Source organism: Urtica dioica, chromosome 8, assembly GCF_054948205.1.
Source record: "Urtica dioica subsp. dioica isolate 48M chromosome 8, U.dioica_male_clone48M_v1_H2, whole genome shotgun sequence".
Classification (NCBI taxonomy): Eukaryota; Viridiplantae; Streptophyta; class Magnoliopsida; order Rosales; family Urticaceae; genus Urtica; species Urtica dioica.
This window is the reverse complement of record NC_142763.1, coordinates 32,874,167-32,897,373: the sequence shown is the minus strand read 5'-3', so window position 1 is coordinate 32,897,373 and position 23,207 is coordinate 32,874,167. Positions and strand designations below refer to the sequence as shown.

Genomic DNA, 23,207 nt, shown 5'->3' with positions numbered 1-23,207 from the left:
TCGATGAAGGCGAATATTCGGTGAGGAGTGACTATTGGCGAGCGTGTATTTCTTTGGCGAGACCGAGCCCGTCTACCCCCTGGACTTCGGCGATTTGGTGGAACGGACTTTGGAAGCTCTCGGTCCCCCCGAAGGTTAAACTCTTTGTTTGGAGAGTTTGCAAAGGATGGATCCCGGTGATGTCTCTCCTCCATCGGCGCAAGGTAGCCAATAATGCCCGATGCCCATTATGTCACGGAGGATCGGAAACGGTTCACCATGCTATATGGGATTGTAGGTGGGTGAAAAACGTGCGGCTGCTCACGAGACTCGACGAGGTCATTAAAGACAACCAAAGGGAGCACTACAACAAATACAGTTTTTCGGTGCGGATGACTCTTGGGTGCGACTTTTCGCACCTAAAAGTCGCACCCAAAACTACTTTCGGGTGCGACTTTTCGCACCCAAAAGTCACTAAAGTCGCACAAAAAATTTCGCTGTTTTATTTAAATTTGGGTGCGAAAAGTCGCACCCAAAAATTCATCATACCTTTGGGTGCGACAAAGTCGCACCCAAAAGTCCAAAACATTTCGTCTAAAAATTTAGCGGGATTTTGTTTCCTCTTATTTGTTTTCACCAACACGAGAGAAAGAAAGAATCGGGAAAGGAAAAAAGAAAGAAGATAAGAAAAAAAAAGAAAGAAAGAAAGGAAAGGAAAGAAAGAAAAGAAAGAAGAGAGAAAGGGAAAGAGAGAGACCAAGAGAATGAGAGAGAGAGAGCCGAGAGAAGAGTATCGGCCGATACATCTCGTTCATTTCATCTTCTTCGTCTTCACGTAGCTCAGTTCCTCGCGCGCCAACCAAGCTCCACCGCGCGCCTCGACCGAGCAAAGCGCCACCGCCGCGACCTCGCCGTGGCCGCTGCCCGAGAAAGAACGCCGGAGGAAGATAGAGTAACCCCCGAGAAGAGTGAATCTCACAAAGATTAGGTAAGAAATCAAACTTGAGATGGATTTTAGGATTAGGGTTTGGAATTGATTTTAGGGTTTTTGGATTCTTGGATTCTTGGTTTGGTGAAATTGATTGATTGTTTAAGCTTGGTGGTGATGATTAGAACTCGGATTCATGGATTGAAATTGTTGTCTGGTTTTTCCTTGAAAGTTTTGGCCGAAAATTAGGGTTTGTTCATTTGAAATTTGGGGGTTTTGATTTGGACGTGCTTTGATGATTCTCGGATTGCAATTATGCTCAAAATTGTGTTTACAATGGATCGTTTTTGGATATTTGGACAATTGATTTTGATTTTTGAGTTTGACCAAAGTCGTGAGCTTCAGCGGAAACAAGTCCGCGGACGAAGTCATCCTCATCGAGACCACCCGCGAAAGAAACATAAGGAAGGCCTGCGAGTCTCTGGCCGACCACATGCTCGACAAGATTCACACTTCCTTCCCTGCTTACGAAGGACCGAGGAAGTCACGTCCGTGATCCTCACCTGCCTCAAGAGCTCTCCCCAATTGCTTCAAGCCATCACTACTCACACCTACAGGTTGAAGTCTGTGATATTTGGATATTTGAATATTTCATGTTCTTTCATGTCTTTGAGTATGTGTGTGTGTGTGTGTGTGTGTGTGTGTGTATTTACTGTGTGCTCTAATAATTTTTTTAAATTGTAGATTCTCTGCTCCACACACAAATCCGGTTCTTAGCCTTTGTGTGTTCTGTTTGTGTGGGTCTGTGATAGCCTTTATAAAAAATGTTTGATCATTCCCTTGATCTTGGTTCAGACTCAGAGACACTGTAAGAAGGGAAAAAATAAAAATGGAATCTGAGGGCGAGTTTTACTCGCCTGATGAGCTCAGATTGGATGAGAAATGGCTTATTAATCCAAATCATCTCTTTGTGGGCCCCAAAATCGGTGAAGGAGCTCACGCCAAAGTCTATGAAGGAAAGTGAGTTCCTTTTTTTTGTTTCTCTTTAATCACTGGTTACTGGTTTCACTTCTCATTTAGATTTACAAGCTTGTGTACTGATTCAGATACAAAAACATGGCTGTTGCCATAAAGATACTTCACAGAGGAGAAACTCCTGAGGAGGTCAACAAGAGGGAAATTATATTTTTAATTGATGCTTTGCCTTATTTTTTTTCAAACCCGAAATAGGAATTCAAGTCACTTTTAAATAAACTGACATAAAAAATACAGATATTTATTATGTTTTTCATAGATTTGACGTCGCTTTTTAAAAGAGTGACGTCTAAAATTACAGTAAATTAACTCTCACCAATTTATGGCGGGAATGACTATTGGGTGCGACTTTTCGCACCCAAAGCTCTACCGCCAAATTTTTGGGTGCGATTTTTCGTACCCGATGTTTTTCCCCCGCCTTTTCAACTATGTTTTGCGTAAAGTTGGGTGCGATTTTGGGTGCGAAAAGTCGCACATATCGCACCCGAAAGTCATGACTTTTGGGTGCGACTTTTCGCACCCAAGACCTTTAGGTGCGGACTTTAGGTGCGAAAAAGTCGCACCTAAAGTCGCACCCAAAGGTATCATTGGGTGCGAAAATTGACTTTCAGGTGCGAAAAAAGTCGCACCTGTTGCTATTTTTTGTACTAGTGGAGGATGTGGTGGGAATTTTCCTTAAAATTTCGGAAGCCATCGAGGTTAGTAACTTTGAATTTTTTATTGTCTTGATGTGGGAGATATGGAACCATAGAAACAAGGTTCTTTCCGGTACCACTAAGTGGACTCCCGAGGCTCTTGTGGAATGGTGTTGGAATTGATCTAGGGTTAAGAAAAGATTTAACGCTTCGAGCAAGCGGCGGAATTTAAAAAATTTCTTTAAAACAAGTAAAACGTTTTTACTAACCTAGACAAAGAGCAAGTACATATAAATTAAAACTATAAATGAGCATTATATATTTACTAACCTTTGAGAAGCTTGAACGTTGAGAAGCCTTAGGAAGGTTGAAACGTTTGTCTCCCCTCGCAACACATCTCTCTTCTTTACTCGGGAACTCGAGCAACCACGAAAGTTTCTATCACAATAATCACTCGAGAAATAAAGGAATTAGTGTGTGTGCACTTTTAAACACGACGACTCAAGAACATGTCTCAAAGTCGAAGAGCTAAAATATTAGGTCAAATGCGGACCTAGTGCCAAAACAAAAACGAAAAGAACTAGAGAGAGAGAGAAGCTTGGGCGGCCACAAGGTCTAGAGAGAGAAGCTCTCAATCTTTAACTTATGTGGGATGATAAACAATGAGAATGAGGTGAGGTATTTATAGGAGGAGGATTACCTTCAAAAGGTAGTTTCCTCTTTTCTATAGAATATCACATGTTCATGAGCAAATCTTATTTCCTCATTTCTACACCTCATGGACGTCCAACATAGTAGTCATGACACCTTGGATTTGTTTCCTCATTTGTTTGCTCCTTAATTGGCCGAAAATTAGCTTTCCTTCTAGAGGAAATTTGTTTCCTCTTTTTCTTTTGGCAAGTATCTTCATACATCAATGCACAAAATAATTTCCTCTTTCTCTCTATGGTATGCACGAAATTTTGAGTCTAGAACATGCTTCTAGATGTTTCTTTATTTGTTCACGACAATATAAGAAAAGCCCATTAAGAATTTTCACATAAAATTCCATGAAATGAAATAAATCCTCAAGGCCCAAATTCTTTAAGTTGGCCGTGTGATTTAAATTTCATTTGTCATCATATGACAATGTCAAAAAAAAATTATTGACATTCGTTTCGTCCTATGTCCTAAAAGACAAAAATACTCTTTAGACAATTTTCGATAAACTTGTCTCGTTCTTGTTTTGACTTAGCTTCTAGTTTAACTATTCCTACTCGATGTGATTTGTGACAGTGACCTCATGGATCCAAATGAACAAAGCTTGAGCTAAAATACTTGGACTCAAAAGTTCACAAACCTTTTCCAAGTTTAGTTTAATGTCAACTGACTCCACTAAAGAGTTGACACTGAGAATCTTTCGGTTCAAATGAATTTATTTTCTACTCAAGAATTCAACTAAATTGTGATGAGTGGATCCACTGAATATTATCTAAGTTTACCCTTCATGAATATCATCAGCCAGTCGGGATTTACAAAATTACCATTTTACCATTCTAGTTGTTATTTCCTCAACTCCTTTTGTCGCTTGTGAATAAGTTAGAAACAATGTATTGACGAGGAGCTAACAAGTCACATTGTTTCATCCAAAAGAGTCATGACTCAATTTGGACACTGGCCAGTTCATTTATTCACATTCCAAGGAACAGAGCATGATGTGATATACATTGCATATCAGCAATCTTGTACATGAATTTCATATCTATGAGATCTTCACAAAGTTACTCATGACATCTTCATAACTTAGTACTTCACCAATAGGTCCTGTTAAGAATCACATAGTGAATCCGAACTCTGACTTTTTCAAATGAGAATACGTAAGCTATGAAATGACATGTCTCATTTCAGGATTGAGGTAAGCATGGTGTAATTCATACGTAGTGACTTCGAGACATAAGAGGTTAAATGGTTTGTTCTTATCTTGTCTCTAGAAGTGCACTGGTCAATTCAGTACCTTCGGGAGATAACTAGAAGAACTATAGAGTCTCCAACTCTCAATGCCCCATAACCAGACATCATAGATTCTCCTAACAATCGTACTGAGATCAATAGTCCTTTGATCTTTAGATTGCGAATATATTGCTTTAAACAAACCATGAAGAGTTTGTTCATGCAAATCTACGTTTGTCTCTTCATATGTTGTTAGGTTTGTTTATGGACTAAAGACTAAGGTTTTATCATAAAGCTTCAGATAAGGAATGATGAATGAACGTTTCAACTTTTATTAATGAATAAGCAATTACAAGCAAGAGTCTTCGTGAGACTTTATTACATCAAATGTACAAAAGTAAAGACTACAACTCTTCTTGTGGGCACCATTGACAACAAATGAGCCGGAGGCTTTCTTGAGGCCTATAGAGAGGCGAACAAGCCCCGACAAAGGGAGGACAGCAAGGGGTCGGTCTCGGTATGGCCTCCTCCGAACCCCGGGGTGTGTGCTATTAGCGTGGACGCGGCGGTTGATGCGAAGGGCGAGCGCTATGGCTTTGGGTGTGTGATTCGAGACCACCGGGGAATGGTATTGGCTTCGGAGATCGCGACTAAATCTCTCGGGCTTTCGCCGGAGATTGCGGAGGCGACGGCCATCCTTAGAGGGCTAGATCTTGCTAAAGACTTGGGGCTTGGACGTGTGGTGGTGCACTCCGATTGCCTCCGTGTGGTTAATGCGATTAAGAAAAGAGACAACCCTTCTACGGAGCTTGGCACTTTATTGGAAGACATCAAGGTTAGTTCGTATACTTTCTTGGATGCTACTTTTATTTTTATTCCCCGCTCGTGTAACATGATTGCTCATAATTTGGCTAAATATGCCCTTCTTGTTGATACGGAGGCGCGGTGGTCGGGGTGTGTCCCACCTTGTGCAGTCTGTGGTGTTCTTAATGATATTGTTTCCTTGTAACCACGGTATTCCTCCGCCATACCTGATGGTGTTTATGTTATTTCCTCGTGGTGCCGCCCACGTTTCTTCATAAAAAAATAAAAAAAATTACCTCTTCTATCATAATTTATAGGTTTTTAAAACCATGGCATTGGAACTCGCCTATCCAAAATTTTAAAACTTAAGAGCTAATATATATATATATATATATTAATTATGTTCACTTTTACACTTTAAGTACATAATTCAGAAACTATTAACCTAGAGAAATATTTCACCATGTAGCATATTGCACACAAAAAAGGCTTTAAGTACATAAGTCAGATATCATTCATTCAACCATTCAATACAGTAAATAATGTAGCATATTACACCCAAAAAAAGTCTTGAATATATATCAAGACACATCAAAAGAGTTTAAAGAAAGTAGGCAGAATTCCAAAATGACACCCTTTAACATTCAACCGAATATGTCCCTGAATAATCCTCTTGGTTGCATTGTCGGTTGTCTTGTTGCATTGTTCCTGAATCTGGGGCTTCTCTGCAAATGTTAATAGGGATAACGTAAAGTTTAGAATTATAAATTTGAAAACGTTTGTATGCAAATAATATAGGTAATTTTACCCTTACTGGGGATGGTTGTGGTGGCTGTGCACTTGGTTGGCTTTGTTGTGCACGTGGTCGGCTTGGCTTTGACTTCGGCGTGCACTTGGCTGACTTGGCTATGCACTTGGTTGACTTCGGCATGCATGCGGTTGACTTGGTGTTTCATATGGTTGTGTTGCTGGAGTTCTTTGACTTCCCTGACCTGCGTTTGAATTTTTTTGTGTCTGTCACAAATGATACGTATACAATAGGTCAACAATGACTATAAAACAGTTTTCTAATCTCTACAATCACATTTTTTTATTAAACCATACCTGTTGTAATAGTTGCATACGGAAACAAGTTGTTGCATTGTGACCGGTTTGACCGCATTTTCCACACTTGACAGTGACATACTTGTGAGACATGTGTGTTCCTCGACGTGGAACAACTCATAGTCTGAGTTGCAATCTTTTTCGCCCGGCAAGCTTTGCTCGATTACACTCAAGTACGAAGTCCTTATGTACCTTGTTCATAAAATCAGCTGATGTCCACGAATCACTATCTTTGAACTGTTACATATAGGTCTTTGCCAACCATTTTGATGTGAAAATTATGTTCTTGTTAACCCTAGGACAAGAATGCTCGTCTCTGAATGTCTTGATGATGAACAAACATGTGTCCCCCATGAGTGAGGCATAACAAGTCCATGTGCATGAAGGGTCTTTGCACTCAGCTCGAACACGGTTTGAGTAATTCTTTTTTAAGTGAATATCCTTACCGGCACATATTACATACTCTCTCACAGCAGTCTTGAAAACATCTACACTTGGGAAAACTAATCCTAACTTCAAAGTTGGATTTGTAGGTCAGTCTCTTCTCTGAACGCTTGAAACCTAGCGAGTTTCTTTCGTACATTTCTGTAATCCCTAAAGCGAATGTGATTTCTTTGTGATTTTCTCGTCAATTTTAAAAGTGATTTTAGATAATAAAAAAAATGGTCTCAATGGATTAGAACACACTCTTTCCGTAGTCATTCTAATACTAGGTTCTAGATTCTTTCGCCCAAGCTTCTCTAGTTCCATTCTATGTTGAAGTCTTCGCGTTTCTTACTTCATCCGAACACGTGAACTTATATGTTTGTTCGACTTGTGTAACTTGCAACTATTTCACTTGTGACTTGTCTCCGTGTCTCTAATTTGATGGTAAGTGATGATGTCTAACTTACCTAAAATTATTTAGATGATATATATGGATGAAGTTCAACATATTAGGTTAAAATATCTTCTATTGAAACATTCCATGACAAAATAAAAAATTATCGTCCGAGTCCATTTTAGCAATCAAGTATTTTTGTTCAGGGGCATAGGGGCTAAGCCATGTAAATTCCCTAGTTCCATGATTCCATCTAAGAATGTTTTTACTTTCTAGTTTTTAGTCCCATCTAAGAATGAATTATTCTCCAATCGCCACCACCGAAGAAAAAAAAAGAACAAAAAAAAAAAGAAAAAGAAAAAAGAAACGACTCGTCGTTTGATAGACGGAGGAATGAGGGTTGGGGTTTGAAATAAGGGGGATCGGAGGAGAGGGTTTGTTAGGCGATCGGAGAGAGAGAGAAGAGAAGATATGGAGCAGTCGTTCCTGATGATGGTGTCGAATCTCCTCCACCTCCAAAACTCCCTGGACCCGTCGGAGCTGAACCCTTCGTCCTCCGCCGCCGCCCCGCTCCTGTTCTTCGCCATCGCGTCCGTCCTGTCCTTCGCGGCGTCCGGCAAAAAGAAACCCCCCGCCGCGGGGGACTGCACGCTGGCCGCGTTCCGAGCCCTGTCGACGGAGCACATCTGGTCCCTGGAAGCCCCCCTCCGCGACGCCCAGTGGCGGTCCCTGTACGGCCTCTCCCACCCCGTGTTCACGACGGTGGTGGAGAAGCTCCGCCCCCACATCGCCCTGTCCAGCCTCTCCCTCCCGCCGGACTACGCCGTGGCCATGGTGCTGTCCCGCCTGGCCCACGGGCTCTCCGCCCGCGCCGCCGCCGCCAGATACTCCCTGGACCCCTTCCTGGTGTCCAAGATCACCAACATGGTGACCCGCCTCCTGGCCACCAAGCTGTACCCCGAGTTCATCAAGGTCCCCGTGGGGCGGCGCCGCCTGGCGGACACCACCCGCGCCTTCCAAGACCTGTCCTCCCTCCCCAACGTGGCGGGCGCCATCGACTCCTCGGCCGTCCCCCTGCGCCCCCGCCGCTCCCCCGCCCCCCACGCCGTCCTCCTCCAGGTGGTCGCCGACCGCCGCCGCCTCTTCTGGGACGTCTGCGTCAAGGCCCCCGCCTCCTCCGACGACGCCTCCCACTTCCGCGACAGCCTCCTCTACTCCCGCCTCACCTCCGGCGACGTCGCCTGGGACCGCGTCGTCTCCGTCCACGGCACCCCCGTGCGCCCCTACCTCGTCGCCGACTGGTGCTACCCTCTCGCCCCCTTCCTCCTCACCCCCTTCTCCCGCGGCGGCGCCGGGACCCCCGCCCAGAACCTCTTCGACGCCATGCTCATCAAGGCGCGCTCCGCCGTCGTCGACGCCCTCGGCCTGCTCAAGGCCCGCTGGCGCATCCTCAGGGACCTCAACGTCGGCCTCACCCACGCCCCCCAGACCATCGTCGCCTGCTGCGTCCTCCACAACCTCTGCCAGGTGGCGCAGGAGCCCGAGCCCGACATCTGGAAGGAGCCCGACGAGCAAGGCGGGCCCCCCCGCGTCTTGGACTCCGAGAAGTCCCTGTACTACATGGGCGACTCCCTCAGGCAGCTCCTCGCCGATGACTTGTACCGCAGGCTTTCTTCCAACTCCAACCCCAACTCCGCCGTATGACCGTCTTTGCTTCTTTTCTTTTATCGTCATTGTCAACTTATGGATTCTGTAACTGGATTGGAAGTTCGAAATGTTTGTTCATGTGTTTGTAGTATGGATTGTTTTCGTCTTGATGGAAATCACTAACTAGAGGGCACAGGATTGAGACGGTGGATCTTTGTAGGTAAAAAAAATAAGAATCCTTGTAGATAAATAAAATAGAAATATGTACTATTCTATCTCACTGGAAACCCAGTCATTCTGGTACTAGGAAGAAACCCGTGGCTGGCCATTCCGGCGAGAGCGTCGAGAACGGCGTCGACATTCCCTTCCTTATGGTTCATCTCCACGACCACTTTCGAAAGCTCGGCCTCGGCGAGATCGCACCCCTTCAGAGCATGGCTCACGACCCGGCTCGCCTCGTCGCCCATCCCCTCGGCCGAGAGCGCCTTGATCAACGCCACGAGAGTCACCGCGTGAGGGACGAACCCACGGACCAGCATCTCCCGGTACAGCTCGCGGGCCCGCTCGAGGTTCCCCGCCCTGCAGTGCCCATGGACAATCACGTTATAAGCCGCCTCGTCGGGCCCGCCGCGGAAGGTTTCGAAGACCCGGTCTGCTTGTTCCATCAAGCCCTTCATGCAAAACCCCTTGAGGAGCGCGACGGCGCTCTCGACCCCGGCCCCGCGGGAGCTCTCGATGAGCTGGCCGTACGCGACCTCGTTCGGGACCGACTCGTTGTAGAACAGCATGAGGACGAGGCGCTTCGCCTCCTTGGTTCGGGCCCGCCGGTTGAGCCCGTTGATGAGCACACTATAGGTCACCACGTCCGGGAAAAGACCCTTCTCGACCATCTCGTCGTGCAGCCGGAGAGCTCCGTCCAGGTCGCCGTCCCCGCAGAACCCGTCCATCAGCGCTGTGTACGCAATCTCATCGGGGACGAGACCCGCTTCGTCGACCATCTCTTTAAATAGACGACGAGCCTCGTTGAGCTTATTCTCCTGAGAGTAGAGATGAACATTTAAAACTTGCTTTAACTAGCAGTAAGATGGACATTTTAACCTTGCTTTTTCAGGTAGGTTCGGGTAATGTTTTTTTTAACCGGTTTTATTTCAAATAAGATTAATCGAAACTGGTTATAAAATAGCTAACCTGTTTTCTGCATTAAATAGACTATACAAAACAGCCATTTAAAACTTGTTATAAGCAAAATAGCCGAATTTTACGGTTTTTCACGAAAGAGCGTTTGTCCAAATTTTTTCATCGACCTCTGTTTACAAGAAGCAATTAACAAAGATGTCAAAAAATGTATTGATAGGTTACCTGGTATCCCCATTATCTAGCTTACTAATAATTTGCAAAATGGTCAAAGTTTCGAGTTTTTAGTAATTTTAGTGACAAACCATGATGGTTACTAATTGAGATTAAACCTTAATCCAATCTGTACCTGGCAAAGACCCTGAACGAGGGAGGAATAGGTGACGACGTCGGGCGAGATTCCGTTGGCCACCATCTCGTTCTTGATCTCCACGGCCTTCCCGAGCTCGTGCCGCTTGCAGAACGTGGACACCACCGTGCTGTAACTCACCACGTCCGGAGCCAAACCCTTGTCGGCCATTCCCCGGAGGACCGCGATGGCCTCTTCGACGTCGCCGGCAACGCAGTGGCCGTGGATGAGCGAGTTGTACGTCACCACCGAGGGCGAGAATCCGGCGCACCGCATCTCGTCCAGGAACCCGTACGCGGGGCCCACCATGCCCCGCTGGCAGAACCCGTCGATCACCGTGGTGTACGTCCTCTCGTTGGGGCGGAGCCCGCTGGATTTCATGCGGGCGAGGAACTCCATCGCGTGGTCCAGATTGTTGGCCTTGCAGAGCGCGTGGACGAGCGCGGTGTAGGTGATCACGTTCGCCGCCAACCCGTTTTTCGCCATCTCGCCGTGGACGATCAGTGCTCGGTGGAGGTTTCCTTCTCTGCAGTAACCGCTCACGAGCGTGTTGTACGTGATCCGATCAGGGATGAACCCTTTCTTCTTCATCTCCTCCAACACGCTCTCGGTCTGTTTCATTTTCGATTCACGGCACAGAGCGTTGAGCACCACGTTGTAGGAGATCAGGTTCGGCTCGAGGCCCTTCGCGGACATTGATCGGAAGATCCCCAGAGCTTCCTCGACTCTCCCAAGCTTCGTGTACCCGTCGATGAGCGTGTTGTAGGTGACCACGTTCGGCGAGAAGCCTTTCCTCTCCATCTCGGCGAAGAAGCGCAGACCAGTCTCCATATTCCCCGACGAACAGAATCCGCGGATCATTATGTTGTAGGTGAACACGTTCGGGGAGATTCCGCTTTCGGTCATTTCGTCGAACACCTTCTGTGCGGACTGGACCGAGCCTCTGGACTTCGTCAGGGCTTCCAGGATCGCGTTGTACGAGAGGACCCCCGGCGTGTAGCCGCGGAATTTGGCAAGGCTCACGAAGTTCATGGCCTCGCTCGTCATGTTCAGGCGAGAGTACGACTTCGCGACCAAGTCGAAGACGGCGGAGCTGGAATTGCAGGCGTCGAAGGTCTCGCTGAGGGACTCGAAGAACGAGCTTCCTTCGCCGGAGACTTTTCCGGCGACTTCCTCGGCGAGGGACTGCGCGGACTTGTAGAGCTTGAAGCGCGTGAGAGTGTGGAGAGCTATGCACTTGCAGTGGAGGGTGAAGAAGGAGCGATTCCGAGCCCAGTCGAGAAAGTTTAGAGTCAGGGCTCTGTGGGACTGGGCTTTGAGGAGTAAATAAGACGCGGCTTCAGGGGTAAAATCGGAAGAGATAGATTCGAGCATCTTCGGTTCACGTCGGAGGAAGCGAGCGGCTTCGACGGCGAGCCTGACGTCGGCGGGAGATGGTACATTGCGTTTCAAGAGGGGCATATTGGGTATTATGATCAATCCGGTCTGTTCTTCTGTGTTGGCTGCTTCATTGGTGTGCTTGCAGAGACGGACATGAGCAACAGAAGAAGAAGAAGAAGAAGAAGAAGAAGAGATCGTTAAGGCACGAGGTTTATGGAAACGACATGAAGTTATGAAACGACAGAAATATGGAAAAGGAAAGAAATGGGATGTAGTGAGGTTAACTAAAAGAGTATCATAAAATAAAATAAGTAACCAGAGCTTTCACTAAGATAGTACTCCTTGTGTTTTGATAATAAAAAAAAAAAATACACTAAAATTTTTTGTGCTTGTGATTTTTGAAAACAAATAAGAGGCTTTTCATCATATAACGGATAAAATATCTACATGTACAAATATCAAACACTAACCCACAAAAGATATGTAGGGCTCAAATTGAATAAGATTCGGAACTAAAATAGATTGATGGCACATCGTGTACACTGTACTTAGAGCAATATAATAACTCGTTTAATAAAACATTCAAAAATAATAGATGAACTTAAACATTTGTTGAAAATAAGAGCTTTGTAATCATCGGCGGCTCAGGTCGGTGAACACAGCAATTTTGAAACAAAATCGCAGTCCCATGATAATGGTGGCGAAGAAATTGCAGAAGAAGAAACTAATTTGCAGCAATAAGAGAAAAATCTAAGAAAGCTTATTTAAAAAATCTCGGGGGAGCTGGTCGAAATTCGAGTTTTTAGAGGTTTATGGTATCGGTTTGAACAAAATCGAAAATTCTTGGGAATACTAGGATAAATTAGACTGGAAGTTAACCAGTTCCCGATTCAAGAAATCCAGTTCGTCCATGCAGTGTAAATCTCATAAAATCGGAGTCTTAGATCGAAATTCGGGCCATAATCTAAAAACAAGTTCGGAAGAAGTCGAAGAAATCTCGTCGATGTGCTCTTGAACCGTCCATCTATACCTTCGAATTTCACCGATTCTCTCAAGTTTTTGGTGTTTGGACGATGCAAGCTTCTAAAATTTTCAAACCTTAAATGTGGAAACAATGACGGCTTAAAAAATTAGGTAGGTTTAATGTGTGTGTGTGTGTGTGTGTGTGTGTGTCTGTGTGTGTGTGTGTGAGAGAGAGAGAGAGAGAGATAAATTTGGGCCCACATAACTTTCTATTCTGTTTTCTATTTTTAAATTTTTAAACACGCGAACAACCAGCGACACCTATGTTATTTTTTTAATATTTTTTATCGTTATGTTAAAACAAATTATAGACTTGTTATTTATGTTTTTCAATGTTATATTGGTATATCTTATATATATATATATATATATATATATATATACTACTTTTTTTAAGTAATATATATATATATATATTAGAAAATAATAATTATTATTATTATACTTTGATGAGTTATTTTGTAATATTATTTATTTGTTCACTTGAAACCCGTTGGTAAATTCGATATTCACCGGTTTCATCGGAAGCGGTAAATCCAATTGGTACATTTTATACTTTTGTTCACGAGATACCCCCTTTAAATCCTTGATATATCTTGGTATACCCATAAAATCTGAGTGCAGGTACGATATTTTTAGATAAAATAGGAAGGATCCCTCTGTTGTCGGTCGTTTTTTAAAATATTAAATTATTTGTGAGTTGCAAGGAATTCCATGTCAAACCTCAAATGAGACCCAAAGGAGATCCACAAGAAAGCCCGATCAGGATACACAAAGGCAAAAAGGCCAAAAGAAACAAGCAAGTGCATGCGCATGCCTTGACGCACTCGAGCTTTTGCGCGACACTCGGACCCACGGACCAGCGTGTGCACCTTTGATCGAAGCGCATGCCTTGATTTCCCCTATTTCGACTTTTTGAGCTCTTTTCAACCCTCTCTTCACTATAAAATAGACTGCTCACTCAAGGGAGAAACAATTCGAAATAGGGCAAGCCGAAGTTGGGCCAAATATTCAGGCTGATTTTTGCCTCAGTTGACGTGGGAAATCACTGGTAGGCCAGCAATAATTAATAATGGAGATTGGATAAGGACATAAGGTAGCCGTACTTCAGCTAGATGCTATTCATCCATGAAAAGTTAAAAAGGGCGGGGGTTGGTTTTGATTAACCAGGCTTCATAAATCCAACTTAAAATAGAAAAAGAGAAAATTATGAAAATAAGCGTTCTAAGGTGCAATACTTTCAAAACAACGACTATTTTAAATCCTTAAAAAATAGTTATTTCAAACGTTAAATAGTTTTTTTTCCTATAAATGAAATTGTAAACTGTCAATTAGAACCTAAAATACTAAATAAGGTTTATATGAGAAAATATCAATAATATCTCCTTAAAATACGCGATTTATCATTTCAGTTTTCATAAATATCAAACATTTCTCATCAATTTAATACAAATGACATATGTCTACCCTAAAAATATATTATATTGCAAACGACTCTTTTATTTATTTTTTATAAAAAAAAAAGGTTAAACTCTCCAAAATACCCTTAATGAAATAACTCTTTATTTTCTATTTTATATATAAAAAAAAAAAATCTAAATCTTTCTTTATAAAAATTTAGGGATTTTTTTTATAAAGTGTGATTTTGAATTTTTTTTTATAAAATTGTAAATAAATATTTAATTTATTAAGGGTATTTTGGAAAGTTAAAAAATTGTAAAAAAATAAAGAAAAATGACTCTTTACCACTTAAGAACATTATTTTCGCAGTAAAAATTTTGAATACATTATTTTTGTGATTAAAAATGAAAAAGGCCTGAAACAATTACCACTTAGAAAAATATCATGGCCTAGTTAGGTCCAAGTTGTTACTCGTGCGAATAAAATATCTTTTGGTATACATTAAAATAAATCATCAAATTCTTGTATATGTTTTAAAATTATAATATAGGTTGAAGTTTCATGTAATTAAACAAATAATCCAATTATTTTATGTGTACGATTAAAATCCTACTATTTCCTTATGCTTGACTACCGTACAACCCTCTGTCTTTCTTTCTCTCACGGCACTTAAGAACAAGAGATCTGAACCCTATTCCCAAGGGTCCATTCGAGTCTGAGTGGTAACCGCGACGACCTCCTTTTTTAGAATTATTCTTGTTGATGATTGTGGTGACAGTTTTGGCACGCTTCCTACAGCCCAGTATAGCGTAAAGGGAACTCCGTAGATCACATTCATCGGTACCAAACTTGGATAATGGTTAGGACGCAAACACATGCCATTATGTGCTAGGCGTTCGGCCGCACCCTACCCTCTCTAACGCAGACTACGAGTTGTATAAGAGTTTTGGAAAATGAACAATACGTCGGCTCCTTACCAGCCACCTACCTTCATTTATTATGCTCATTATTTCATTAGGAGTTCAAGTCTCATTCTTAAACTACGTCATCTACTCGTCTTATCAAAATTAAACAAAACTTAAAATTTGACAATTCTATTATTAAAATAAGAAGAGAGAATTATTTTCTTACAAAATACCATTGTCGTGATCGTTTTCATATTTCGTAATCAATTTGTCACGAAATTTTAAAATCGTGAAGTTTTAGACTCTTAATGAGGTATTTATTGATCATAAGTACGAGGAATCAATGGAAGATGGTTTTATACTATCATGAGTTTTCTACTCGCACACTCCGAGTTTAGGTATCGATCATGACTCGAGAGGGAACAATACCGAGGTCTATACCTATATCTTCTTGTTGTCCAGATTCATGCAACATCACGAAGTACATAATTTCATGATCGAACTGACACGACCGACATTTCACAAAATTATAGAGTATTACAATCTTTACATAACTCATATAACAATAAATTTGTAAATTTATCAAAAAAAAAAATTGTATAATTTTAAATTTTAGTTAATTTCAATAAAAGCACGAGTTGGTAATATGTGTCAAAATTTCTTACATTTTAACACGACATTAGCAGATGTATCTGATTATGATATTTATGAAAATAATCGAGGAAAAAATGACGGGACTTTTGATAATCATTTTGATTACACGCCGACAGAAGTCGCACATCAATAACGATTGCTAGTGTCTACCGTAGAATATGAAATTTATTCATGCAGTCATATCAACGACGACTTGGCATATATTAATTTCACCACTCTTCTTCCACTTGTTCCTACTTTTACATCACAAAGAAAATTGCACCACAATGCACATTTATACACCAAATTACCCAGGCTTTTGGCAAGAGACAAAAACACTAGACACCATGGACGCAACATGTATAGAAAACTTCTACCAGTGGAGAAAATATTTTACAGACAAAACTGATCACTACTTTACACTCCTGAAAACAAATAATTGGAAAGAAAAAAAAAAGTGAAAATGAGCTTTCTTCACCTTTTTTTTTCTCGCAACAATCATAAGAGACCGAGCCTACCCACACTTCTGAAAGGTTTTGATGAAGAGGTCTCTCACGGAATTCGGCGTGAGCTGAATCGAGTTCCGACTCAGGCGAACTTTGAAATACGTATTTCTCTAAATCCACCGATCTCATTGTGCCTTGGCAAAGGTGCGTGTAGAGACACCGTGCAACAATTTGACAAATCCCAGGAAGCTCAGCTTTCCGTCCGTGTGTCTAATCCAGTCGTGAAGAACGACGTGGAGCGGGATTGAAGGACCAAGCCCCAGTTCCTAATATGATGAGATACAGATTCATATATAATTCAGTTTTGAAGTACGCTATACCAACGAATAGGCGGAAATAAATAACAAGTGTAACTCACGGAGGCAAGTTCTTCGATGACGATAGCCCTGTTTCCGTCCTTGTCGAAGAGCTCGTAGGCACACCGAGCGTGCTGTTCCCAACGATCGAGGGCCTCGAGTTGATGGACGCTCAGTGTTGCTGCGCAAAACTCTTCAAAGTCCATTCTTCTGTATTGAAGCGCGCCTAGCTGTCACCACCCAAATTAAAAATACATGAATATATTATTATTATTATTATTATTATTATTATTATTATTATCACTAATCATCTATCTAGTGCATGAGTAAGACAGCGAGAGAAATACCGATGTAATGAGCTCGGAAATGCGAGATTCCTTCATTGCATCTGTTGCATTTTTCATCAATGCCTGCGACAATCGAGCGAAAAGGGTTACTTTTTAATTTAAAAAATAAATCAATTCAATGAGAGAGAGAGAGAGAGAGAGAGAGAGAGAGGGAATATTGACCATTCGGATATTGTCCAAAGAGATGGTGCCGTTTTTACTCGGCTCCAAGAGGGCAAATTGCTCCTTCAGGTAAAAGAGTTCATCTACAGTCAATGTCTTTGATAAGGCCTGTCAGATCACAGAGTGAAATTTGTTAAGCTCATACCGATAGAATCATGCCATATACTACAAATAAAAGTTCTCTTGCACTAGAGGCATATATATGAAACAGAACTTAATAATATTTTTACTTGGATTAAATTTTCGATAAAATATGCAAGTACCAAGTAGTAGAGAATGTTGTAAGAATTAAAGGTCACGTCTCTGAATAATAGAACAGATAAGTGAAATACTTGGATTTTGATTTCCCTCGCAGACAAGTATGTAAAATTAAATTCAAACTTGTCACTAATTCCAAAATAAATAAACAAAATCATCCTAGTTCGACTTCCAAACATAGATTTCACTAACAGTTTCATTTGGAATTTGCAATGGTCTATAACAGGAATAAAAAAATTAACAAGGTCATTTTGTAAAAAATAAAAAGCTTAATGCACCTTTAGCGCAGACTTCCGCAACGACGACGAGCGTAGGTAAGCTTTCATGAGCCTAAAAATGAGGATATCAATTGTCACATTCACATATTTGAAGTTCCTGATCCAAGGATGGCCTGATAAAAAGCACACAAGTTAAGATATCAACATTCAAAACGACAAAAAAAATGAAACCGGACCAATATTAAATGCACAATCACCATAAAAACACTAGATAGAAGTTCATCAATCTTGGATCATTAGAGTAAGGTTGTGTTTTAAAGAAACTTGATTTGTAACAATTTTAAGTCTTGAATATCTAGGATTCCACTAAGTATGTTTGAAAGGGACTAAAATCCTACAAAATAAATAGTTGGATAACCATTTTGCTGCAAAAATTAAGTTTAGGGACCGAAAGGGCGGACAAACATGATTCCGGTGACTATTTGCGTTAAAAGGAACCGCATTTAAAAAAAAAAAAAAAAAAAAAAAAAAAAAAAAAAAAAAAAAAAAAATTGCTCTAAAACGCAGAAACTCACTTAGAGCCTGAGCGGCGGTCATTCGTTTACGAGGATCCTTATTCAGCAAGCGCTTGACGAAGTCCTTTGCTTCGAGAGACAAAGAAGGCCAAGGCTGGTCGTCGAAACTCGGGTCGGCTTTCAAGACCGCTCTAAATATCCCAGACTCGGTACGAGCCCAAAACGGACGGCTACCACACAGCAGAATATAGGCTATCACGCCAATACTCCACACATCGGCCTCTGTTCCGTAAGCTCGGTGTAGAACTTCGGGGGACACGTAATATGCACTTCCCACAATATCGTTTAGCTTCTCATCTGCCACACACACCCACCATAGCCGTTAGAACTGGATCCTGAACCCGACATTGTATCGTGTCCAAGGAGGGGAAAAAAGGTCAAACCTGGTTTCACGAAATCAGATAACCCGAAGTCGATAGCTTTCAACACAGAATCCTCGTCCTTCGAGCTGTACAGAAAGTTCTGATTCACAGAAATTATAATATTCAATCAGTGTACCGGAAAAAGCGCAATGAAAACTTGGCAGGAGGTTGTTAAGTCTCTGATACAACCCATATTAGCTCCGAACGCAAATTACTAATATTATTGATAAATTCGGTCCACACATCAAGAGGTGAGCCAATCTCTTCAATTAGGTTACTCTATGACTAGGGAAAATAATACAAATAAAATAACAGCTTTATTCATAACCGTACTTACCCATCCCTAACGTCTTATTTACGTAAAAAAAAAAAAATATATATATATATATATATATAATTATATAAATGAAAATATAAAAGATAAATATATTACTTTTTCAGATCTAGCGGTCTCCTAACTAGGGAAAATTAGTAATCTCGTGATATTTTAGCATAAATCTCTCATTATTGTAGAAGGGTGGGCCATAGCTAGAGAAAAAGATTGCCTACCTTTTGAATTGCAGGCCAATCTGGTCTCTTATCATTAGTTCAGTTATAATAAAAAGACCAATTTACGTTTTTTTTAAATATCCTAAGTCCTGTTAAATATGAATAATCTACAAGTAGGCAACTACCTATATAACAACAAACCTATGGTTCAATTTCTACAGATTATAATTGAGTATTGTTTCACCTCTGGTTTAAGATCTCGATGAACCACCCCTTGAAGATGACAAAACGAAACGAACTTAAGTATCTGAACCATGACTTCCTTTGCCTCGTCTTCTGTATATTTTCCACCCCTATAAAACACGCTGATTAAGCACTTAAAAGTAGCCAATAAACCATTAAATAGAACAGCTTAGTAGATTTTGAATTTAGTAAACCTCGAAAGTATTCGATCCAAAAGCTCACCACCTTCACACAGCCTGAAAATTTCCATGACATTCTTGTCAGAGACCATTTTAGTGAAATCCTAAGTTGCAATCATTTCTGTAAATAGTAAAACGAGAGAATAGAAATCTGAATGCAGGTTCTGAGCTTACTCACTCCATAACTATGTAGACGTTATCACTGTCTTCAAAAGCTTCGTAGAATTGCACTAGATTGTCATGTCCCGTCAAAGCTTGCAATATCTTCACCTCTCTTCGAACGTCCTCTATCGCTATGGCAGTGGTCATCTAGTAGTAAAAATCAGTAAAACTTTCAATATGAAGTACAGAAACGAGCTTATTTTATCCACATTATCATCAGTGGTAATTTAAATTGATCAATTAAATGGGAGCTAGCAATTAAAGATTATCTATGGACCACTATGGTTCAAAGATTATCTTCCTCATCATGTTCCACAATGACCCTAAACATAAGGCTCTAATCCACTTTACTTGATCTGTGATGTCTTTAATTATTGACTCCAGGTCAACGAGATTATAAAAATACAAACAAACAAAACAAATGAAATCAAAGAGTTGTACGGTGTTTTGTCCTTTTAGAAGAAGGTTCGTCCACTGAGAGTGACCCGGTCTGGTTGTTAAAATGCATTTTATCCGGATTGATATACAGAGAATGCACAAAGCTTTTGGCCAATTATTAGCATGGACACAAACGGAGCAGTGTCAGCCATTCGATACAGTTCAATCATCGGCCCTGATCAAAAGGGAAAAGAGCCCTTGTTGGACCATGATTCTCTTCTTAGTGACTTGGTCCACCAATAATGTAATGTGAAATCAGTGGACTACAATCTCACATCTTACACAATGGGAACTTGTTCTACAGATTCCCTTAAAGCAAAAAAAGAAGCTATAACCACTGAAAAAATTCCATACTACCTTCTATGACTAAGTTTGAGAATTGCAGGGCAAATAATTTATTAACAGCGTACATAAAATATGAAGATTGAAAAATAAACTTCATGTAATTAGAGTCAATGATGTATATACAGTACTTAAAAAGTAGCAAATTCTGAAACCATTACTTCAAAAATTAAAACAAAAACTGTATTAAATTAGAGACACAAATGACACACATTGAAGCTAAAATTCTCATATTAAGAAGATTTGGCCAAAGGGGTCATTTTGCGTCATAGATATCTTAAAAAGTTTTATTCCTATGGTTAGCTTTATGCGTTTCAATTGCAAGCCACGCAAACTTACTCTCTCTCTCTCTCTCTCTCTCTCTCTCTCTCTCTCTCTTTTATTGGGCACAAATGTACTATTTTAAAATACAAACGAGACAGTTACATCAAACATCACAACAGTGCAACAAAACCACTTCATGTGGGGCTGACTGAGCAAGAGAGATCGGTTCCAAATGTTTGACCCAAAAAAGAGAAAGCAATAAACAAACAAGTTGGTCACTTTATATGCTCCCAAAGAGAAAAGGGAAAGAAAAAAAAACGTTTAATTATGTTATTATGTAGCGTAACGTTTCAAACTACGCCTACTATTCCCACTAATGCATATGTGTTTGTTGTCCCAAGATAGTGTGTTACAAATTACAATAACTGTGCTGTAAATAAATGAACAAAAAATTGATATTTGATCCAATTTCAATCAAAGGCTTTTAAAATAACTGAATTCCAGTTATACATGACATGAATCACATGATCACTGTTCGAAAAAAAAAATCCATGTGCACACGCTACACCAAGAACACTATGCAAAAATAATTTTGGATTAGATACCAAGAAATCTCTATAAAAAATTTCTTTAAAGTATTATGTTTAGCTGAGTCTTATGGGCACTTATTAATTATATAAACCTACATTGCCAAATAGGAAAATGTTAATAAATGACAATAAAACTACAGTTCCAAATAATTAATATACCTTTATTATAAAAGTCCTCTCCCCTGGCCCGTTACTCAAAATAAGCCATAATTGTACTTAATAAAACTAGCAACAAACACAATTATCAAGAAAAATTTGACTAGAAAAAGGGAAGAAATAAAAAAAACTAAAACTAGAATTGATAATATAAAAAAGTGAGAATCTTTATGCCCAGCAAGATTGATTAACAAGAAAAATTGTGATATTGTATACAGTGAATCCAGATACATACACACAAAATGCCAGTTTTAGCAATCCAAGTTTTCTTTTCAAAACATAATTTGGTTATTCTTCGTTAGAAATATGACACGGACTTGGGAAAAAATAAGATGAAGTTTCTCTTATTATAATTAGGATAATGAAGGAGGTGAAGAGAAGAAGAGACCTTTGATTTAGGGATGACTTTAACGGCGACGTTTTGACCTTTCCGCTCGCCCTTTTTGAACCTGGCAGCGCAAGTATACCCAAAATGCCCTCGTCCAACCTCGTCGCCGATCTCCAACCTCGCCGCGAACTCCTTCGAGAATCCGAACCTCTTGTCGAGCTCAACTCCGTTCTCTCCCTCCTCGTCCCCTTCCTCCGGGATCGCCGCCGTCTTCTTTCCCTGCCGTCGCGCCAGCACCGCGCGGATGTGCTTCGCCGGCGACGGCGGCGGAAACGGCCGGCGGAAGAATCTCCTCGGCGTTGAGCTGGCGCTCTTTCTCTCCGTCGCCGGAGTCCCCGTCGGAGAGCCTTTCAGGTGGTGCGCGGGGCTAGGGCTGTAGAACGGGAAGAACGGCGAGCTTTTCGCCGCCCGTCCGGGGTCTTCGTCGCCGCGGCGACGACGTGGCGTCTCGGTGGAGAGAGCCTCGGGTTCTCCGGCGGCGTAAGGGTTGGGCTTCGGAGGTTTCGAAGTGCAAACTCCCATGGCGTCGCTCAGAAGATGGAGAGAGAAAGAGAGAGTGTGAGGGTTTGAGATCTCAGACAGAGAGCGAGGATTTCGGTAAGAGTGGATATGGAGGGGCGTAATTAAAAGAAATGTTGGAAGAGGGGGTGAAATGCAAATAATGAATATAAAGAGATTGGTTTTGCAGGAGAGAGAGAGAGAGAGAGAGATGAGAATGGTGGTGGTGGTGAAGAAGAAGAAGAGAGTGAGCTGTATTATGATGTTATAGGCCACGTGTCACACACGTGAGAGAGGGCTTGAGAGTTTTTTTTTTATTTATATATTTTGGTGTGAGTGTGACTGACTGACTATAAGTGACTGCTCTGTTTTTTAATGTGAAGTTTGGGGCTTCGGATTGGTCTTCTAACCTGCGAGTGGCAGGGATTTTCCATGAACAATACAATCGATGTGAATTTTTTTTCATTTTCTTTAGTTTACAAAAATATTTATACATTATAGTAAAAATAAATTGCATCAGAAATACATTCAAGTCAAATCGTTGAAATGCATGAGTAATTTTTCATCAATACTTTTCTCATTTTACATCGAATATAGTTCTGAAATTAATCTAACTATAAGACTTCATTTTGACAAAATTTAAGGTTGACATAAAAAAATTTAAGATTTAACCGAAACTTCACTTTTTGTCCGGTTTCATATGATCAAATTCTAAGATTTATTTTAAAAAAATAGCTATCTTATTATTATTATTATTATTATTATTATTATTACTAATATTATTATTATAAGGTTATGGTTGTAATAAATTTTTTTACTTTTATAGCTATAAAATTATAGAGTTTTTTATAGCTAACTAACCATGCACAAATTTAAATTTGATAAATAGGCAACGTTCTGTTAATTTTGCACAATATCCATCAACATAAATTAAACGATATATAAATATTGAAAATATAACATAAATTAACTTCGTCACGTCAAATTTAGTGACCATATTTAAAATATATTTGAAATGTTGATTAAAT

The 23,207-nt window shown here is 40.8% G+C and overlaps 3 protein-coding genes across 4 annotated transcripts; 1 reads left to right on the top strand and 2 right to left on the bottom strand.

Moving 5' to 3' along the window:
* Positions 1-7,428: 7,428 nt before the first annotated feature.
* Positions 7,429-9,047, top strand: LOC149389313 (PIF / Ping-Pong family of plant transposase). The gene has a single exon (XM_089622948.1). The coding sequence runs from the start codon at positions 7,706-7,708 to the stop codon at positions 8,936-8,938; it is 1,233 nt and encodes a 410-aa protein (XP_089479074.1). The 5' UTR covers positions 7,429-7,705; the 3' UTR covers positions 8,939-9,047.
* Positions 9,048-9,095: 48 nt separating this feature from the next.
* EMB2745 (Tetratricopeptide repeat (TPR)-like superfamily protein) lies at positions 9,096-12,050 on the bottom strand. Its single transcript, XM_089622947.1, has 2 exons — positions 10,365-12,050; positions 9,096-9,918 (listed from the first exon to the last, which is right to left on the bottom strand). The coding sequence occupies exons 1-2, from the start codon at positions 11,823-11,825 to the stop codon at positions 9,154-9,156; spliced, it is 2,226 nt and encodes a 741-aa protein (XP_089479073.1). The 5' UTR covers positions 11,826-12,050; the 3' UTR covers positions 9,096-9,153.
* A 3,857-nt stretch (positions 12,051-15,907) lies between these two features.
* Positions 15,908-22,512, bottom strand: LOC149389311 (CDPK-related kinase 5-like). 2 transcript variants are annotated; one of them, XM_089621984.1, is made up of 12 exons: positions 21,682-22,512; positions 19,520-19,650; positions 19,357-19,398; positions 19,164-19,272; positions 18,452-18,530; positions 18,266-18,365; positions 18,069-18,208; positions 17,554-17,666; positions 17,018-17,125; positions 16,856-16,918; positions 16,571-16,738; positions 15,908-16,478 (listed from the first exon to the last, which is right to left on the bottom strand). In XM_089621984.1, exons 1-12 carry the CDS (start codon positions 22,201-22,203, stop codon positions 16,338-16,340), a joined length of 1,716 nt encoding a protein of 571 aa, XP_089478110.1. In that variant the 5' UTR covers positions 22,204-22,512; the 3' UTR covers positions 15,908-16,337. The 2 variants fall into 2 exon arrangements, with proteins under 2 accessions (XP_089478110.1, XP_089478109.1); XM_089621983.1 differs by having other exon boundaries at positions 18,069-18,365; positions 21,682-22,511.
* Positions 22,513-23,207: the final 695 nt, after the last annotated feature.

Excerpts from the sequence above, each read along its gene's own strand:
- EMB2745 (XM_089622947.1), bottom strand. The coding sequence starts at position 11,825 with ATGCCCCTCTTGAAACGCAATGTACCATCTCCCGCCGACGTCAGGCTC. Across the intron at positions 9,919-10,364 it reads TCGTTCAGGGTCTTTGCCAG|GAGAATAAGCTCAACGAGGC; the intron begins GTACAGATTGGA and ends CTCTACTCTCAG.
- LOC149389313 (XM_089622948.1), top strand. The coding sequence starts at position 7,706 with ATGGAGCAGTCGTTCCTGATGATGGTGTCGAATCTCCTCCACCTCCAA.
- LOC149389311 (XM_089621983.1), bottom strand. The coding sequence starts at position 22,203 with ATGGGAGTTTGCACTTCGAAACCTCCGAAGCCCAACCCTTACGCCGCC. Across the intron at positions 16,919-17,017 it reads CTTTGGACAATATCCGAATG|GCATTGATGAAAAATGCAAC; the intron begins GTCAATATTCCC and ends CGATTGTCGCAG. Across the intron at positions 16,479-16,570 it reads TCATCGAAGAACTTGCCTCC|GAACTGGGGCTTGGTCCTTC; the intron begins GTGAGTTACACT and ends TCATCATATTAG.